The 16,941-nt window shown below is 51.7% G+C and overlaps 1 protein-coding gene across 3 annotated transcripts; it reads right to left on the bottom strand.

The window, feature by feature from the left end:
- Positions 1-215: 215 nt before the first annotated feature.
- Positions 216-16,885, bottom strand: ZNF543 (zinc finger protein 543). Of its 3 annotated transcripts, XM_055239843.2 has the most exons (4): positions 16,471-16,885; positions 13,242-13,368; positions 10,315-10,410; positions 216-4,355 (listed from the first exon to the last, which is right to left on the bottom strand). In XM_055239843.2, the coding sequence occupies exons 1-4, from the start codon at positions 16,486-16,488 to the stop codon at positions 2,794-2,796; spliced, it is 1,803 nt and encodes a 600-aa protein (XP_055095818.2). In that variant the 5' UTR covers positions 16,489-16,885; the 3' UTR covers positions 216-2,793. The 3 variants fall into 3 exon arrangements, with proteins under 3 accessions (XP_055095818.2, XP_055095819.2, XP_063471385.1); XM_055239844.2 differs by lacking the exon at positions 10,315-10,410 and having other exon boundaries at positions 16,471-16,884; XM_063615315.1 differs by lacking the exons at positions 10,315-10,410; positions 13,242-13,368; positions 16,471-16,885 and adding an exon at positions 4,572-4,693.
- Positions 16,886-16,941: the final 56 nt, after the last annotated feature.

Below are 16,941 nucleotides of genomic sequence, written 5' to 3' on the forward strand. Positions count from 1 at the left end.
ATTACAAGCGTGAGCCACCGTGCCCGGCCTAGTTTAGCTTATAAAACTAAATGCTTATGTTAGAATAAAGTCTCTAATGATAATCTAAGCTCCCACCTCAAGAAACTACAAACAGCAATATACAACCAAAACAAGTAGAAAAAGAAAATAATAACGATCAGAATAGAAATCAAAGACAGAACACACAGAAAATCAATGACACAGAAAGCTGGTTCTTTGAAACAGTCAATAAAATTTATAAACATCTAAGAAGATTAACAAAGATAAAGAAGACACACATAACCACTATTAGGAATAAAACAAAGGATACAACTATAGAACCTTCTGTCATGAAGGGAATAATAAGGGAATACTTCAAATAAATAACTCCACAAATTTAAATTACAAAACTTAGATGAAATGGAACAATTCCTCAAAAAGAATAATCTATCAAAACCCACCCAATATGAAATACTTTGAGTACCTATTAAGTTGAATGACTATGTAATTCAAATCTTCCGCAAGAGAAACCTCCAGACTTAAATGGTTTCACCAAAAAATTCTACCAAATACTTAACTCCAATTCTACAAAATGTCATGCAAATAAAAGGGGGGTGGCACTGGAGGAAAACTTCTCAATTGATTTTGGGAGGCCAGTATTAGTTAAATACCAAAATCAGATAAAGTGAAAACAAACAAATAAAACTACTGACCAATATTGCTCATTGTAGTGGTCCCCAACTCCCCTGCTTTGTGTCCTGACCTAGAAATGCAAGGTGCCTTGACAGCTCTGTGACCCCAGACCAAGTGTATGTCTTCCCCTGCAGGCTTAAATGTAAGCTAGGGGTTGGAATGCCCAGGCACTGACAAAGTTAGGTTGTTGCCTGAAATACTGAGAGATCAAACATGTTGCTAAACATGTAGAAACTGGCCCTGGATCTCAGCCGAATTCCTTAAGCCCTCATATACTCTCCATAACCCAAACTTCTCATTGCAGACATACACAAGTAGAGCTTTTTTTGTTTGCTGTCCTACACAAGGACACACTGCAGCTCCCCCCAACCCCATTTGAAAGTTCCTCCGAACAATGATTTGAACTGATTACCCTGGTGTTTTATGCTCCTTTCTTTGGAATCCCAACAGGTCCTATCTCAGGACTTTTTGAAACAGTCCCTTGTGGGAACCCCTCTGACACTTATAGGGAAATTCCAGCCACATATATTTGGCCAGATAATACTCATGATTTCAGATACAAAATTTCTCAATAAAATACTAGCAAATGGAATGTTGTAATTAAAAGAAATCATATTCCAATTAGCCAGGCATGGTGGCACATGACAGTAGTCCAAACTATTCGGGAGGCTGAAGCAGAAGAATCGCTTGAACCTGGGAAGTGGATGTTGCAGTGAGCTGAGATCGTGCCATTGTACTCCAGCCTGAGCAACAAGAGCAAAACTCTGTCTCCAAAAAAAAAAAAAAAAAAGGCTCTGAGGAGGGAAGACTCACTCGGACACCCCTCTCTTCTCATAGGAGACAGCTAGTCTCCTTTTTCTTTTGCCTATTAAACCTCCGCTCCTAAACCAAGTAAGTAAATAAATAAATAAGGTTTTGAGGAGTTCAAAGTGAATACATGATTATTTTTACTTCTGTACAATATATTTAATATGAGGTAATACTATCACATGGCTCAAAATCTCGTCTTAAAAATATTATCAAAAAGGAATTCCAAAACGCTGTAAAGGTATATCATTTTAATCAAGCCTAAGTCCATGGTGACAACTGTGAAAGTCACACATCCCTACATATATGCATGCCGGCTTGCCTGTTAAAATTTGTTAAAGTGAATTTTCACACACTCTTTAAAAAAATTAAAAATGACATTCTTTCTATGTGTTTCTTCTTCTGAGTTTATCATGATCTTTCAAAGGAATTCAGCTACATACTGTATTTTTGGGGGGGCCTTAATTTGACCTTTAGAAAACTGAGGTGGACCTCTCTCAAAGGAGAGGTAAAGAAGTTGAGAAACCACAATCATAGGAAAAAACTAAGATTCCCAGGATTACTCTGTGCATGAACAATTACACTATCATCCCTAACCCAGGAAAACTAAAAAAAAAAAAAAAAGTAAATCCACATCAAGAAAAAGTATGTGTATTGGGTAAAGACACACGGTGAAACAGTTTTTTTAAACATGCATCTGAAGTGGACAATGTGTCCAAACATATGTACATCCTTATCTCCTTATAAAAGTGTTTCATAACTCAAGCCTCCATATTTTTTATAAAGATGTATGCTCCTGCACCTCAAGAGTGGAGAATGTTGCAGGACTAAGCAAGCTTTCGGAAAATATTTTCAAGCCCTCGTTTGTCTAACTGTTCTGACACTGGGCAGCAGTGAATGTATACACGGGAAAAATAAAGGGGATGAGATCTTTTGTTTCTGAAACATTTCCCTCTCCCAAATAAAATAACAAAAGGATGACAAATTGCCATAGGCTTGTCAGACAAGTCTAAAAGAAGCTGTGTTTTCTTTCTCTTCCCTATGTCTCCTCTTCCTTTGTTTAAATATCCCTGAGATAATATTTCACTGTAAACTAAGAAGAAAGATGTGACTGAAGGTTTTCCTAAGTGCATAGCAACCGCTGGGTCTCTCTCATGGGTGAATTCTCAGATAGAGAATAAGACTCTAGGCTGGTTCAAATTCTAACATGATTGTTTAGATGACAAATGATAATCTATTACAGGTTTTCTCAAACAGAGGATGCTTATGAAGTTTCTCTTCAGTGTGAATGGCCAGATGGTAAGATGTTCCCTTTCACCACAGGTTTTCTTCAGTGGTGATATTCAAAAACTCTTTCCCTAATAAAAGTTCGTGGATGTTGACTGAAGTCTGTGCAGTCATAAAAGGTCTTCCCACATTTGTTACAATGGTAGGGTTTCTCCCAGTATGAATCCTTTGATGATGTGTGAGGGATGAGCCACGATTAAAAGCCTTTCCACACTCACTGCATTCATACGGCTTCTCTCCAGTGTGAATGATGGAGTGTCGAATAAGGTTTGCGCTCCGGCAAAAGGCTTTCCCACACTGGATGCATTCATAGGGTTTCTCTCCAGTGTGAATCTGTTGGTGCCTCGTAAGGTGTGAGCTGCGGTTGAAGGCCTTTCCACACTCCACGCACTCATAGGGTTTCTCTCCAGTGTGGATGCTGAAGTGTCGAATGAGATCTGCCCTATCACTAAAGGCTTTTCCACATTCTTTGCATTCATAGGGTTTTTCTCCAGTGTGGGTCCTTTTATGCAAGACAAAAGTGGAGTAGTGGGTAAAGGCCTTTTCACATTCACTGCATTCATAAGGCTTCTCCCCAGTATGAATCCGTTGATGCTGCTTGAGGTGTGACCTACGGTTGAAGGCCTTCCCACACTCCATGCATTTATAGGGCTTCTCCCCAGTGTGGATAATGTAGTGTTGAATGAGGTCTGCACTCTCGCAAAAAGCTTTTCCACACTCATTGCATTCAAAGGGTTTCACTCCAGTGTGAATCTGTTGGTGCCACGTGAGGTATGACCGGCGGTTGAAGGCCTTCCCACACTCAATGCACTCATAGGGCTTCTCTCCCGTGTGGATGATGTAGTGTCGAATGAAACCTGGCCTATCTCGAAAGGCTTTGCCACATTCTTTGCACACAAATGGTTTTTCTCCAGTGTGGCTCCTGTTATGCAAGACAAAAGTGGAGCGGTGGGTGAAGGCCTTTCCACATTCACTGCACTTATAAGGTTTCTCTCCGGTGTGAATCCGCTGGTGCCGTGTGAGGTGTGACCTGCGGTTAAAAGCCTTCCCACACTCCATGCACTTATAGGGCTTCTCCCCAGTGTGGATGATGTGGTGCTGAAGAAGATGAGTGCTCTTGCTAAAGGTTTTCCCACACTCTGTGCATTCATAGGGCTTCACTTGAGTGTGAATCCGTTCATGCTGAACAAGGAGGGAATTCTTTTTAAACACTTTCCCGCATTCCTCACATTTATAGGAATTTTTCTCTTCGTGAATCAAGGAATCTGTAACTGGGCCATGTGAATCACATTCATAGAGATCATCTTCTGTTGAAACTTGTTTTTGTGTAATCCTTGTACATATACCATCATCTGACCCCCAACCATCACATTCAGAACTCATTTTCTCCAGGAGTTTCCCCCTCTGGGGGCCTATCCCTATTTTCAAGTGGACTTCCTGCATTTCAGATGGCCCATCCTGATCCTTGGATTGCCCTAATTGGGAGTCCTTTGAGGCTCCTTGTGTCAGTCGTTCCTGGAGTAAGACTTCCTCAGGCAAGGCCAGGTGAGAAAAGGTAGGCTCTGTGGTCTCGGGTTTTGTGTTGTCACCTGGAAGGAATACAATACACAAAAAGGCTTATTAGAGATGGCATTATAGAAGAAACAAACGCCAGGGACAGTGGTTCATACCTGTAATCCCAGCACTTTGGGAGGCCAAGGCAGGCAGATCACCTGAGGTCAGGAGTTTGAGACCAGCCTGGCCAACATGGTGAAACCCCATCTGTGCTAAAAAAACAAAAATTAGCTGGGCATGGTGGCGCACACCTGTAATCCCAGGTACTCAGGAGGCTAAGGCAGGAGAACCACTTGAACCCAGAAGGCAGAGGTTGCAGTGAGCCGAGATTGTGCCACTGCACTTCAACTTGGGCAACAGAGCAAGACTCCATCTCAAAAAAAAAAAAAAAAAAGAAGAAGAAGGAACAAGATCAGCATTTCAGTGAGAACAAGAAGATGAAATAGTACACTCAGCCTCCCAAAGTGCTAGGATTACAGGCATGAGTCACCATGCCCAGCCTAGAGTAGATCTTGAAAGAGAAAATTATGCTGGGCACGGTGGCTCATGACTGTAATCCCAGCACTTTGGGAGGCTGAGGCGGGTGGGTCACCTAAGGTCAGGAGTTTGAGACCAGCCTGATCAAAATGGAGAAACCCCATCTCTACTAAAAACACAAAATTAGCCAGGTGTGGTGGCGTATGCCTGTAATCCCAGCTACTCAGGAGGCTGAGGCAGGAGAATCATTTGAACCCGGGAGACGGAGGTTGTAGTGAGCCAAGATTGCGCCATCGCACTCCTGCCAGGGCAACAGTGGGAGACTCCATCTCGGAAACAAAAAAAACAAAACAAAACAAAAAAAGGGCCAAAAATAGAGTCTGCCTTATAGGACTATAGTGAAGATGAAGTGAAACACTACATATACTATGGTTGGCAGAGAGCAAGGCACTGAGTAAGAAATAAATACATGTTAGCCATAATTTTTTTTTTTATTAATTTTTTTTGCATACAAAAACAATAAACATTTTCTAAAAATACATACAAACAAAAAGATGCGTATCAAACATATTAGGAAGGTTGCACATGGGAAGTTGGGGAATAGAAATGGGGGTGGGAGTTAAAATAAATGAGAGAGGGACTTTATATGGATCAGTGATAATAACTCAATCCTCTATTTGACAAAGAAGAGGGAGAAGGAAGAGGAAGAAAAAGAAAGTGGGATAAAGGATCAGAAAGGGAGGAAAATAGAAAAAATTAGAGTATGACTCCAGGGTAGACCTGTTTTGTTGTCATTGAGTTGGTTGGTTGGTTTGTCTGTTGTATTCTTCATGTTTCGCCAAGTTGGCCAGACTGGTCTCGAACTCCTAGCCCGAAGTGATCAACCCGCCTCGCCCCCCAGAGTGCCGGGACCACAGGCGTGAGCCACCACGTCCAGCCCCCACATTGCTTCTGGCCTCCGTGGTAGACCTCCCAGACGGAGCGGCCAGGCAGAGGAGCTCCTCACTTCTACCCAGACACGGGGCGGCCGGGCAGAGGGGCTCCTCACTTCCCAGACGGGGCGGCCAGGCAGAGACGCTCCTCACTTCTTCCCAGACGATAGATGGCCGGGCAGAGGCGCTCCTCACTTCCCAGACGATGGGTGGTCGGGCAGAGGCGCTCCCCACTTCCCAGACGATGGGTGGCCGGGGAGAGGCGCTCCTCACTTCCCAGACGATGGGCGGCCGGGCAGAGGCGCTCCTCACCTCCCAGATGATGGGTGGCCGGGCAGAGGCACTCCTCACTTCCCAGATGGGGCAGCCGGGCAGAGGCGCTCCTCACTTTCCAGACGACGGGTGGCCGGGCAGAGGCGCTCCTCACCTCCCAGACGATGGGTGGCCGGGCAGAGGCGCTCCTCACCTCCCAGACGATGGGTGGCCGGGCAGAGGCGCTCCTCACCTCCCAGACGGGGCGGCCGGGCAGAGGCGCTCCTCACTTCTTCCCGGACGGGGCGGCCGGGCAGAGGCGCTCCTCACTTCTTCCCGACGGGGTGGCCGGGCAGAGGCGCTCCTCACTTCTTCCCGGACGGGGCGGCCGGGCAGAGGCGCTCCTCACTTCCCAGACGATGGGTGGCCGGGCAGAGGCGCTCCTCACTTCTTCCCGGATGGGGCGGCCGGGCAGAGGCGCTCCTCACTTCTTCCCGGATGGGGCGCCCGGGCAGAGGTGCTCCTCATTTCTTCCCGGACGGGGCGGCCGGGCAGAGGCGCTCCTCACTTCCCAGACGGGGCGGCCGGGCAGAGGCGCTCCTCACTTCTTCCCAGACGGGGCGGCCGGGCAGAGGCGCTCCTCACTTCTTCCCGGATGGGGCAGCCGGGCAGAGGCGCTCCTCACTTCTTCCCGGACGGGGCGGCCGGGCAGAGGCGCTCCTCACTTCTTCCCGGACGGGGCGGCCGGGCAGAGGCGCTGCTCACTTCCTCCCGGATGGGGCGGCCGGGCAGAGGCGCTCCTCACTTCCCAGACGATGGGTGGCCGGGCAGAGGCGCTCCTCACTTCCCAGATGGGGCGGCCGGGCAGAGGCGCTCCTCACTTCCCAGATAGGGTGGCCGGGCAGAGGCGCTCCTCACTTCCCAGACGATGGGTGGCCGGGCAGAGGCGCTCCTCACTTCCCAGACGGGGCGGCCGGGCAGAGGCGCTCCTCACTTCCCAGACGGTGGGTGGCCGGGCAGAGGCGCTCCTCACTTCCCAGACGGTGGGTGGCCGGGCAGAGGCGCTCCTCACTTCCCAGACGGTGGGTGGCCGGGCAGAGGCGCTCCTCACTTCCCAGACGGTGGGTGGTCGGGCAGAGGCGCTCCTCACTTCCCAGACGGTGGGTGGCCGGGCAGAGGCGCTCCTCACTTCCCAGACGGGGCGGCCGGGCAGAGGCGCTCCTCACTTCCCAGACGGTGGGTGGCCGGGCAGAGGCGCTCCTCACTTCCCAGACGATGGGTGGCCGGGCAGAGGCGCTCCTCACTTCTTCCCGGATGGGGCGGCCGGGCAGAGGCACTCCTCACTTCTTCCCGTATGGGGCGCCCGGGCAGAGGCGCTCCTCACTTCCCAGACGGGGTGGCCGGGCAGAGGCGCTCCTCACTTCCCAGATAGGGTGGCCGGGCAGAGGCGCTCCTCACTTCCCAGACGATGGGTGGCCGGGCAGAGGCGCTCCTCACTTCCCAGACGATGGGTGGCCGGGCAGAGGCGCTCCTCACTTCCCAGACGGTGGGTGGCCGGGCAGAGGCGCTCCTCACTTCCCAGACGGTGGGTGGCCGGGCAGAGGCGCTCCTCACTTCCCAGACGGTGGGTGGCCGGGCAGAGGCGCTCCTCACTTCCCAGACGGGGCGGCCGGGCAGAGGCGCTCCTCACTTCCCAGACGGTGGGTGGCCGGGCAGAGGCGCTCCTCACTTCCCAGACGGTGGGTGGCTGGGCAGAGGCGCTCCTCACTTCCCAGACGATGGGTGGCCGGGCAGAGGCGCTCCTCACTTCTTCCCGGATGGGGCGGCCGGGCAGAGGCACTCCTCACTTCTTCCCGGACGGGGCGCCCGGGCAGAGGCGCTCCTCATTTCTTCCCGGACGGGGCGGCCGGGCAGAGGCGCTCCTCACTTCCCAGACGGGGCGGCCGGGCAGAGGCGCTCCTCACTTCTTCCCGGACGGGGCGGCCAGGCAGAGGCGCTCCTCACTTCTTCCCGGACGGGGCGGCCGGGCAGAGGCGCTCCTCACTTCTTCCCGGACGGGGCGGCCGGGCAGAGGCGCTCCTCACTTCTTCCCGGACGGGGCGGCCGGGCAGAGGCGCTCCTCACTTCTTCCCGGACGGGGCGGCCGGGCAGAGGCGCTCCTCACTTCTTCCCGGACGGGGCGGCCGGGCAGAGGCGCTGCTCACTTCCCAGACGGGGCGGCCGGGCAGAGGCGCTCCTCACTTCCCAGACGGGGCGGCCGGGCATAGGCACTCCTCACTTCCCAGACGGGGCGGCCGGGCAGAGGCGCTCCTCACTTCCCAAACGGTGGGTGGCCGGGCAGAGGCGCTCCTCACTTCCCAGACGGTGGGTGGCCGGGCAGAGGCGCTCCTCACTTCTTCCCGGATGGGGCGGCCGGGCAGAGGCGCTCCTCACTTCTTCCCGGATGGGGCGCCCGGGCAGAGGCGCTCCTCATTTCTTCCCGGACGGGGCGGCCGGGCAGAGGCGCTCCTCACTTCCCAGACGGGGCGGCCGGGCAGAGGCGCTCCTCACTTCTTCCCGGACGGGGGCGGCCGGGCAGAGGCGCTCCTCACTTCTTCCCGGACGGGGCGGCCGGGCAGAGGCGCTCCTCACTTCTTCCCGGACGGGGCGGCCGGGCAGAGGCGCTCCTCACTTCTTCCCGGACGGGGCGGCCGGGCAGAGGCGCTCCTCACTTCTTCCCGGACGGGGCGGCCGGGCAGAGGCGCTCCTCACTTCCTCCCGGACGGGGCGGCCGGGCAGAGGCGCTCCTCACCTCCCAGGCGATGGGAGGCCGGGCAGAGGCGCTCCTCAGTTCCCAGACGATGGGTGGCCGGGCAGAGGCGCTCCTCAGTTCCCAGACGGGGCGGCCGGGCAGAGGCGCTCCTCACTTCCCAGGCGGGGTGGCCGGGCAGAGGCGCTCCTCACTTCCCAGACGGTGGGTGGCCGGGCAGAGGCGCTCCTCACTTCCCAGACGGGGCGGCCGGGCAGAGGCGCTCCTCACTTCCCAGACGGTGGGTGGCCGGGCAGAGGCGCTCCTCACTTCCCAGACGGTGGGTGGCCGGGCAGAGGCGCTCCTCACTTCCCAGACGGTGGGTGGCCGGGCAGAGGCGCTCCTCACTTCCCAGACGGTGGGTGGCCGGGCAGAGGCGCTCCTCACTTCCCAGACGGTGGGTGGCCGGGCAGAGGCGCTCCTCACTTCCCAGACGGTGGGTGGCCGGGCAGAGGCGCTCCTCACTTGCCAGACGGTGGGTGGCCGGGCAGAGGCGCTCCTCACTTCCCAGACGGGGCGGCCGGGCAGAGGTGCTCCTCACCTCCCAGACGGGGCGGCCGGGCAGAGGCGCTCCCCACCTTCCAGATGGGGCGGCGGCCGGGCAGGGGCTGCAATCCCAGCACCCTGGCAGGCCAAGGCAGGCGGCCGGGTGGTAGAGGCTGCCGCGAGGCCAGACCACGCCACCGCACTCCAGCCTGGGCAACACCGAGCACTGGGTGAGCGAGACTCCGTCTGTAGTCCCAGTACCTCGGGAGGCTGAGGCGGGCAGAGCACTCGGCGTCAGGAGCTGGCGACCAGCGTGGCCAAGATGGCGAACGCGTGCCTGCATCCAAAGGAGAAAAGGCAGGCAGCGGTGGCGCGCGACGGCACTCCCAGGCAGTCCGCGGCGCGGGCAGCAGCAAGCCGAGTAGATTGTAGCCTGGGCCAGAGAGGGAAAGAAAAGAAAAGAAAAGAAAAGAAAAGAAAAGAAAAGAAAAGAAAAGAAAAGAAAAGAAAAGAAAAGAAAAGAAAAGAAAGGAGGGAGGGAGGGAGGGAGGGAGGTAGCCATAATTTTTTATTATGGGTTTGTGAAATATATACATCTGGGACCTAACTTGGAAGTACTTAAATTTAAGATATAAGAGGCCAGGCTTGGTGGCTCAGCATTTTCGAAGGCTGAGGCAGGAGGAGAGCTTGAGCCCAGGAGTTTGAGACCAGCCTCAGCAATATAAAAAGACCATCTCTATAAAAAATTTTAAAAACTCAGCCAGGCATGGTGCACATGCCTGTAGTCTCAGCTACCTGGGAGGCTGAGGTGGGAGAATCCCTTGAGCCCAGGAGGTTGAGGCTGCAGTGAGCTATGATCATACCACTGTACTCCAGCCTGAGTGACAGAGTGAGACCCTGTCTGAGGGGGAAAAAAAAAAAAAAAAAAAAGAGGCTCCATGGATCCCAAGCACCCAGAGAGACTACAATATGAAGATTGCCCACAAAATTCAGAGGCAGTGTTCACTTTTCCATGTGCAAGCTGCCATGACCCCCATCTTCCCAGCTGTTGGTTCCCACCTGGATAGGAGCTTTGGGAGAGGTCTTTTGTAACCATCCATAGCTCCTGTCTGTGATCCAACTGGTAGATCAGCTCTGGTTTGAACAAAGGACAGCCTGTGCATGGAGAACAAAAGAGGACACAGGGAGTTAGGTTAGAAGAAAGAAACCTGTCAATCTGATCTGGGACTTCAGGATGGGGAAGACCATGAAGTGAAGCTATTCTCAGCCAAGCAAAGAAAATGTTGAACCGTGACCATAAAACAACTACAAAAACACCATCTGGCTGGGCACAGCGGGTCATGCCTGTAATCCTAGCACTTTGGGAGGCCAAGGGGGTGGATCACCTGAGGTCAGGAGTTCGAGACCAGCCTGCCCAACATGGTGAAACCCCATCTCTACTAAAAATACAAAAAGTTAGCCAGGTGTGGTGGCGGGCACCTGTGATCCCAGCTACTCGGGAGGCTGAACCCGGGAGGCGGAGGTTGTAGTGAACCGAGATCACGCCACTGCACTCCAGCCTGGGCGACAAGAGTGAAACTCCGTCTCAAAAAACAAAACAAAAACAAAAAAAACCATCCTCATTGGGCCCCAAAGACTGTAAGCAGTAGTGCTGGCTGTGTGATAGTACCAATTACTTTTAATCTCCATCCTACAAAAATCTCAACTCTGTTAAGACAAATTTTCTGAAGGGATTTTATAATCAGTCCCCATGGCAGGTAGAAAAGCCCTGGTCTCCATCATCTTGCAAATGGCAACCCTGATCATCTGTACTCTGAGGTAGGCAGGTGACCTATACCAGCCACTCCAAAGAGAGAAAAAGCCTTCTCTTTCAGGAAGGGCTAAATGAGGGAGGCTGCCACTCCTGCTGCCATGCAGCATCCTGGGAATTCTGTGAGGGAACCTGCCTAAAAGCCTTACCAAGAAGAGGGAGCAAAGAGGCTGGGCACAGTCGCTCACACTTGTAATCCCAACACTTTGGGAGTTTGAGACCAGCCTGGGCAACATAGTGAAACCCCATCTCTACTAAAAATACAAAAAGTAGCCGGGTGTGGTGTCATGCACCTGTGGTCCCAGCTACTTAGGAGACTGAGGTGGGAGGATCACTTGAGCCTGGAAGGTGAGGCTTCAGTGAGCTGAGATTGTACCACTGCACTCCAGTGTGGGTTACAGAGTGAGACCCTGTCTCCAAAAAAGAAAAAAGAAAGTGGGAGCAAAGAAAGACAATTGGCTTGACACCCACCAACCCAGGAGCCAGCCTTACCACTAAGCTTATTAGGAGAGACAATATATTTCCTTCAGGGTTAAGACTGTATGAGCTGATCTGCACATAAGCCCCAAACTTTTCAAAATATAAGGGGGTAAAAGACATAAGTACTCTATGGAGAAGTTAATGGCACAGGCAGTAAGACCCACAAAAACACAGGGTGGGACTCATCAGTCATCTCTAAGCAAATGTTCACTCATTTTTGCTATGTGCTTGGCACTGGGTTCAATGATAGTGCAGTGAAAAAGGGGAATCAGACCTTCCTTCAGCTTTGTCAGGATCATGCTCCCCACCACCTCAGGGCCTTTGCACATGCCGGCCTGCCTACTTGGAATACTACTTGCTCCTCTATCTCGTTCCTTCTAATTAACTCACTCTTTGGGTCTCAGCTCAAATGTCACTTCTTGGAGAGACTTTCCTGCTGTGGCTCTTGAATCCAAGTCCTTAATCCATATGCCACCTGGCCATAGAACTTTACTCCTAATAGTATGTCAATAACTGATATTTATACAATGTAACTATAACCTAGGGAATATGCCAAGCAATTGAAATGCATTGTATTTTATAAACACTGAATTAAATTTAGGCATTAGTTTAGAAAAGAAATAACATATTTGAGATACTGAGTCTTCATTCAGGAGAAAGGTAAGTTTCTTCACTGACCTAAGGCTTTTTTTTACATTCTAAGCAAAGCATTACATTGCTACTCCTATGGTCCCTGCATGAAAAATTCTATTTTAGGATTTCTTCACAGGATGCACATTAAGAATGTACTGCAATCAGGACCACATTATAGATGAAGAAATCGAGGCTCAGGCAGATAAAGTGACTTGCCAAAATCTGGGAAATGGCGAATGGCCAAGCTAAAATGGACACGTGAGTCTAGTCATCAAAAGCATCTGGCCAATTTAACCACAAAACTATACAAAGTTGTTCCAAAAAATGCTGAGTCCAAGTGTGATACTGCTGATTATGAGGACAATGATTTAGACAGCAGTAACAATAGTGACAGCAACAGGGGTCACAATTGCTAACCTGCACCCAACCACCTATCACAACACACTGTACTGAACCATTTGCCCTCACACTAGCCCTGTGAAATAAATACTATATTGGCCTTTTTTTTTTTTTTTTCAGATGGAGTCTCTCTCACACTGTCGCCTGGGATGGAGTGCAGCGATGCGATCTTGGCTTACTGCAACCTCCGCCTCCTGGGTTCAAGTTGATTTTCCTGCCTCAGCCTCCCGAGTAGCTGGGATTACAGGCACCTGCCACCACACCCGGCTAATTTTTTGTATTTTTAGTAGAGATGGGGTTTCACCACGTTGCCCAGGCTTGTCTCAAACTCCTGACCTCCTGATTTGTCCACCTTGGCCTCCCAAATTGCTGGGATTACAGGCATGAGCCACCGTGCCTGGCCTGGCCCTTTTTATTCATGAGAAAAACTGAGGCACAGAGGGATTCCTTAACTTGCCCAGGAACACAGGAATCATAAGCAGTGGAGATGGGAGTGGACTCCTGGACACCAGATCCTGGTCTCCCAAGTGCTACACTTAGAGCAAATGGTGAACACCCCTGTGTGGTGCCAGGAGCCTCAGCACAAGTAGGCTGTGGAGGAGAGAGGGGAACATGAGAAGGAGAACTCAATCCTGAGGGAGCACAGGGCCAGAAGGGGCCTCACCCAGAGACACGAGAAGTCCGCAGGTCTCCAGCATCACCTCCTGATACAAGGTTCTCTGGGCTGCGTCCAACTGTCCCCACTCCTCCTGGGTGAATGTCACAGCCACATCCTCAAAGGTCACAGACACCTGGAAAATTAAACAGAGATAGTAGTGTTTCCCTTGGAACTGTGGAATACAATGAGAACTTGTCACTCCAGCACTGCAAAAGATGCACAGTGACCCAAGAATCAAATCACCAAGCATCTCTAGAGGGCCATGATCTATGCCAGGCATGAGGGGAACGTGGACTTTGCCTTGGATAAATTACAGCAGTGTCGGTCAGGCGGGGTGGCTCACGCCTGTAATCCCAGCACTTTGGGAGGCCAAGACGGGCAGATCACGAGGTCAGGAGATTGAGACCATCCTGGCTAACATGGTGAAACCCCGTCTCTACTAAAAATACAATTAGCTGGGCGTAGTGGCAGGTGCCTGTAGTCCCAGCTACTCGGGAGGCTGAGGCAGGAGAATGGCGTGAACCCGGGAGGCGGAGCTTGCAGTGAGCCGAGATCACGCCACTGCACTTCAGCCTGGGCGACTGAGCGAGACTTGTCTTAAAAAAAAAAAAAAAAAAAATTACAGCAGTGAAGAGAGAGAAGCCTCCTATGCAGGAAGCCAGTTGACACAGAAATAAGGTTAGGACAATCCTAAGTGGACTGAGAGGCACAGACAGTAAGTCCTCTGAGACATCAGAGGAATGGGAAAGAATAATAACAAAAACAACACCAGCAACAATAACAAGAACAGCACCTGAGTCTTACCGATCCTCCCTGTGAGCCTGCCTCATGCTAATGGCTTTACATGCCATGGGAAAGTGACTAAAAGTACCCAGCTCAGGAGTCAGACTCAGGTTTAAAACCAAATTCCTGAAATCAACACAAGCCTGCTATGTGACCTTGGAAATCTAATTTCATTTATCTGAGCCCTGATGTCCAGGTCAACACAATAGGGTTTTCTACTTCACCAAGAATAGTCAAAAGATCTGAAGAAAAGCTGTAAAGGAAACACTGGGGCAAAGGGCCGCAGCTCCTGAGTTCACCATCATCACCTCCATGTCACACTCAGAGACGTGAGGTCCAGGACCTCCACTAGTCTACCCAAAGTCACATATCTTATCAGAAGAGACAGAATTTGAACCCAGGGCCCTATGGTCTATGTTCTAATCATGCAACCTGACACTCCTTCATTAGCAAAGTTAATGCGCAGTTACTGAGGATGGGAAACATTGAAATACATCCATTTGAGCCACCCTGAAAATATTTTCAGGATCTTTTTGAGAGAAGGTCTCAGTATTTTGCCCAGGTTGGGCTTGAACTCATGATCCTCCTGCCTTAGCCTCCCAAGCTGGAACTACAGACACATGCCACTGTGCTGGGGTTAGCCACTTGAAAATATTTTCATGGACATGGGCAGAGCAGCATAATCACCTACCTCACAGAAGAGTCACCTGAGGTGGTGGCACCTACCTCAAAAGTGGCAGGGCCTGGACCTGCATCTGCTACCTTGGACACTTCTGGGCCTCACAGATGCCCATTCTCATAGGAAGGATCCACAACGAGCTATCACTACCTTTTCCTGTTTGAGTCCTACCAGCAAGCATCCCTGAGGTCAGGATACTTCAGGAGCAAGGAACAAGAGTCAGAGGACACAGCAGGTTGTAGCCATGAGAACATGGGCCCCTGACTGGCTATGATGTCTGTCCTGGCTAAGGAGGAAGGCACATCTAGCAAAAGACCACAAAATCTTGTGTCCCAAGACATGTGTCAGCTGGTATAGGAGAAAACCACTCAGGAAACCACTGTGGAAGCCACACGGGTCCCCTGCAGACTCCTTAAACAACCAATAAACCATTTTTTTTTTAGTCCACACAGTTCTGCCAGCATGAAATGCCATGACTCCTCATGTCCAAGACCACCTGCTAGAAGGAAGCCTGTTCAACTTGCAAAGTTTACTTTAGGTGTCACCCCCAGGCCTCCCTAACCATTGCGGGTAAAGAAGAGGGTAAAAACACAGGCTGTGATGGTAGACATACCAGTTGTTAGTTTCTGATACTTAAGAGCTACAGTGATATAAGGCAGGTAATTGAACCTATGTGAGCCTCAAGCTGCTCTTGTGTAAAACAGTGATGACAAGAGAACCTAATTCTAAGGAGTTCAGGATTAAAGGAACTGACGGTTAAATAATGCCTGCCAATCAGCCCACAGCAAGGACTCTTTTTTTTTTTTTTTTTTTTTTTTTTTGAGACGGAGTCTCGCTCTGTCACCCAGGCTGGAGTGCAGTGGCGCGATCTCGGCTCACTGCAACCTCCGCCTCCCGGGTTCACGCCATTCTCCTGCCTCAGCCTCTCCGAGTAGCTGGGACTACAGGCGCCCGCCACCACGCCCGGCTAATTTTTTGTATTTTTAGTAGAGACGGGGTTTCACCGTGGTCTCGATCTCCTGACCTCGTGATCCGCCCGCCTTGGCCTCCCAAAGTGCTGGGATTACAAGCGTGAGCCACCGCGCCCGGCCCAGCAAGGACTCTTGATGATCAGCTGTCACTCTTTGCAATTATTTCTTTTCTCTTTGTTCACGTAACATCCTAGACCAACTCAAACGGCAAGCTTCTTTAATATCGTCAGATTCTCTATACAAAAATGCCACACATTGCCAAAAATGGGCACGTGTATAAGGCGCCACTTTAGCCGGAATTGCCAAGAAAGCCACCTCCAAATAGGTGACATCTGGACAGAGGTCAGAAAGATGTGAGAGGGAGGCCCTACGAAGTTATAGGGGCAGTGTTCAAGGCAAAGGGACGTGCAAAGAGAAAGGCTGGAAAAAGCAAGAGGACTGCACGGTCAGGTTGGTGGCTCTGAAGAGCAAAGGACAAGGGAAAAATGGAGAGACAAGGTCAGAGGTGGTTGGCCAGGTGGATGGGGTCGGGGCTGGCAGGCAACAGAGGAGGTTGGATTTAGGGGAAGTGTGATGAGATCCATGAAGGAAGCATCATTCATCCTTCTACCAAGGACTGAGCACCTGTCGGAGGCCAACACTGTTGCAGGACTGCGGATAAAGGAAATGACAAGCTATGGCCACTTCTCTTAAATAAACGACGGCTACAAAGAAAAATCCTGTGGCTGTCTTGGCTTCTGTCTGCCCACAAGACCTCCAGAAATAGCAGAGCAGCAGCAAGGCCAAAACCTCGTCCACTCACCTGCGCCGAGTCTGCCATCCTGGGACCCTGCAGCCCTAGCGGGGCCCGGGAATGCCGCGACTCAGCCGACCCCCTAGCCCTTCTTTGTCCTGGGCGGGGCGACCTCGGCTGACTTTCGCATTCAAGGCCTCAGTTTCCCCAGAGAAAAATGCGCACACAGCCGGCGCAGCTTCGGGGCTGAGGAGACGGAGGGCGGCTGCGGAGGCCTAGGCCCCAGCGGGCGCCGATGGAACACCCCGTTAGGGAAGAAGCGGGGCGTCAGGCTCCCGCCAAGATGCGGAGAAGGGGCGTAACTGCCTCGTTACCCTCCCCTGCTCAGGCCGCTGGACGTGCCTACCCAGCGGTCCAGGCCCCACACTGTTTCAGGGCCAATCCTGTTCACGGAGATGACGTCACGTGACGAAGCGGAAGTCCCACCTCCGCCGCCCTGGCCCGCAGAAAACGCCCGTGTCCTGGGCCGTCATTGGCCTA

This window comes from Symphalangus syndactylus, chromosome 13 (assembly GCF_028878055.3).
Source record: "Symphalangus syndactylus isolate Jambi chromosome 13, NHGRI_mSymSyn1-v2.1_pri, whole genome shotgun sequence".
Lineage (NCBI taxonomy): Eukaryota > Metazoa > Chordata > Mammalia > Primates > Hylobatidae > Symphalangus > Symphalangus syndactylus.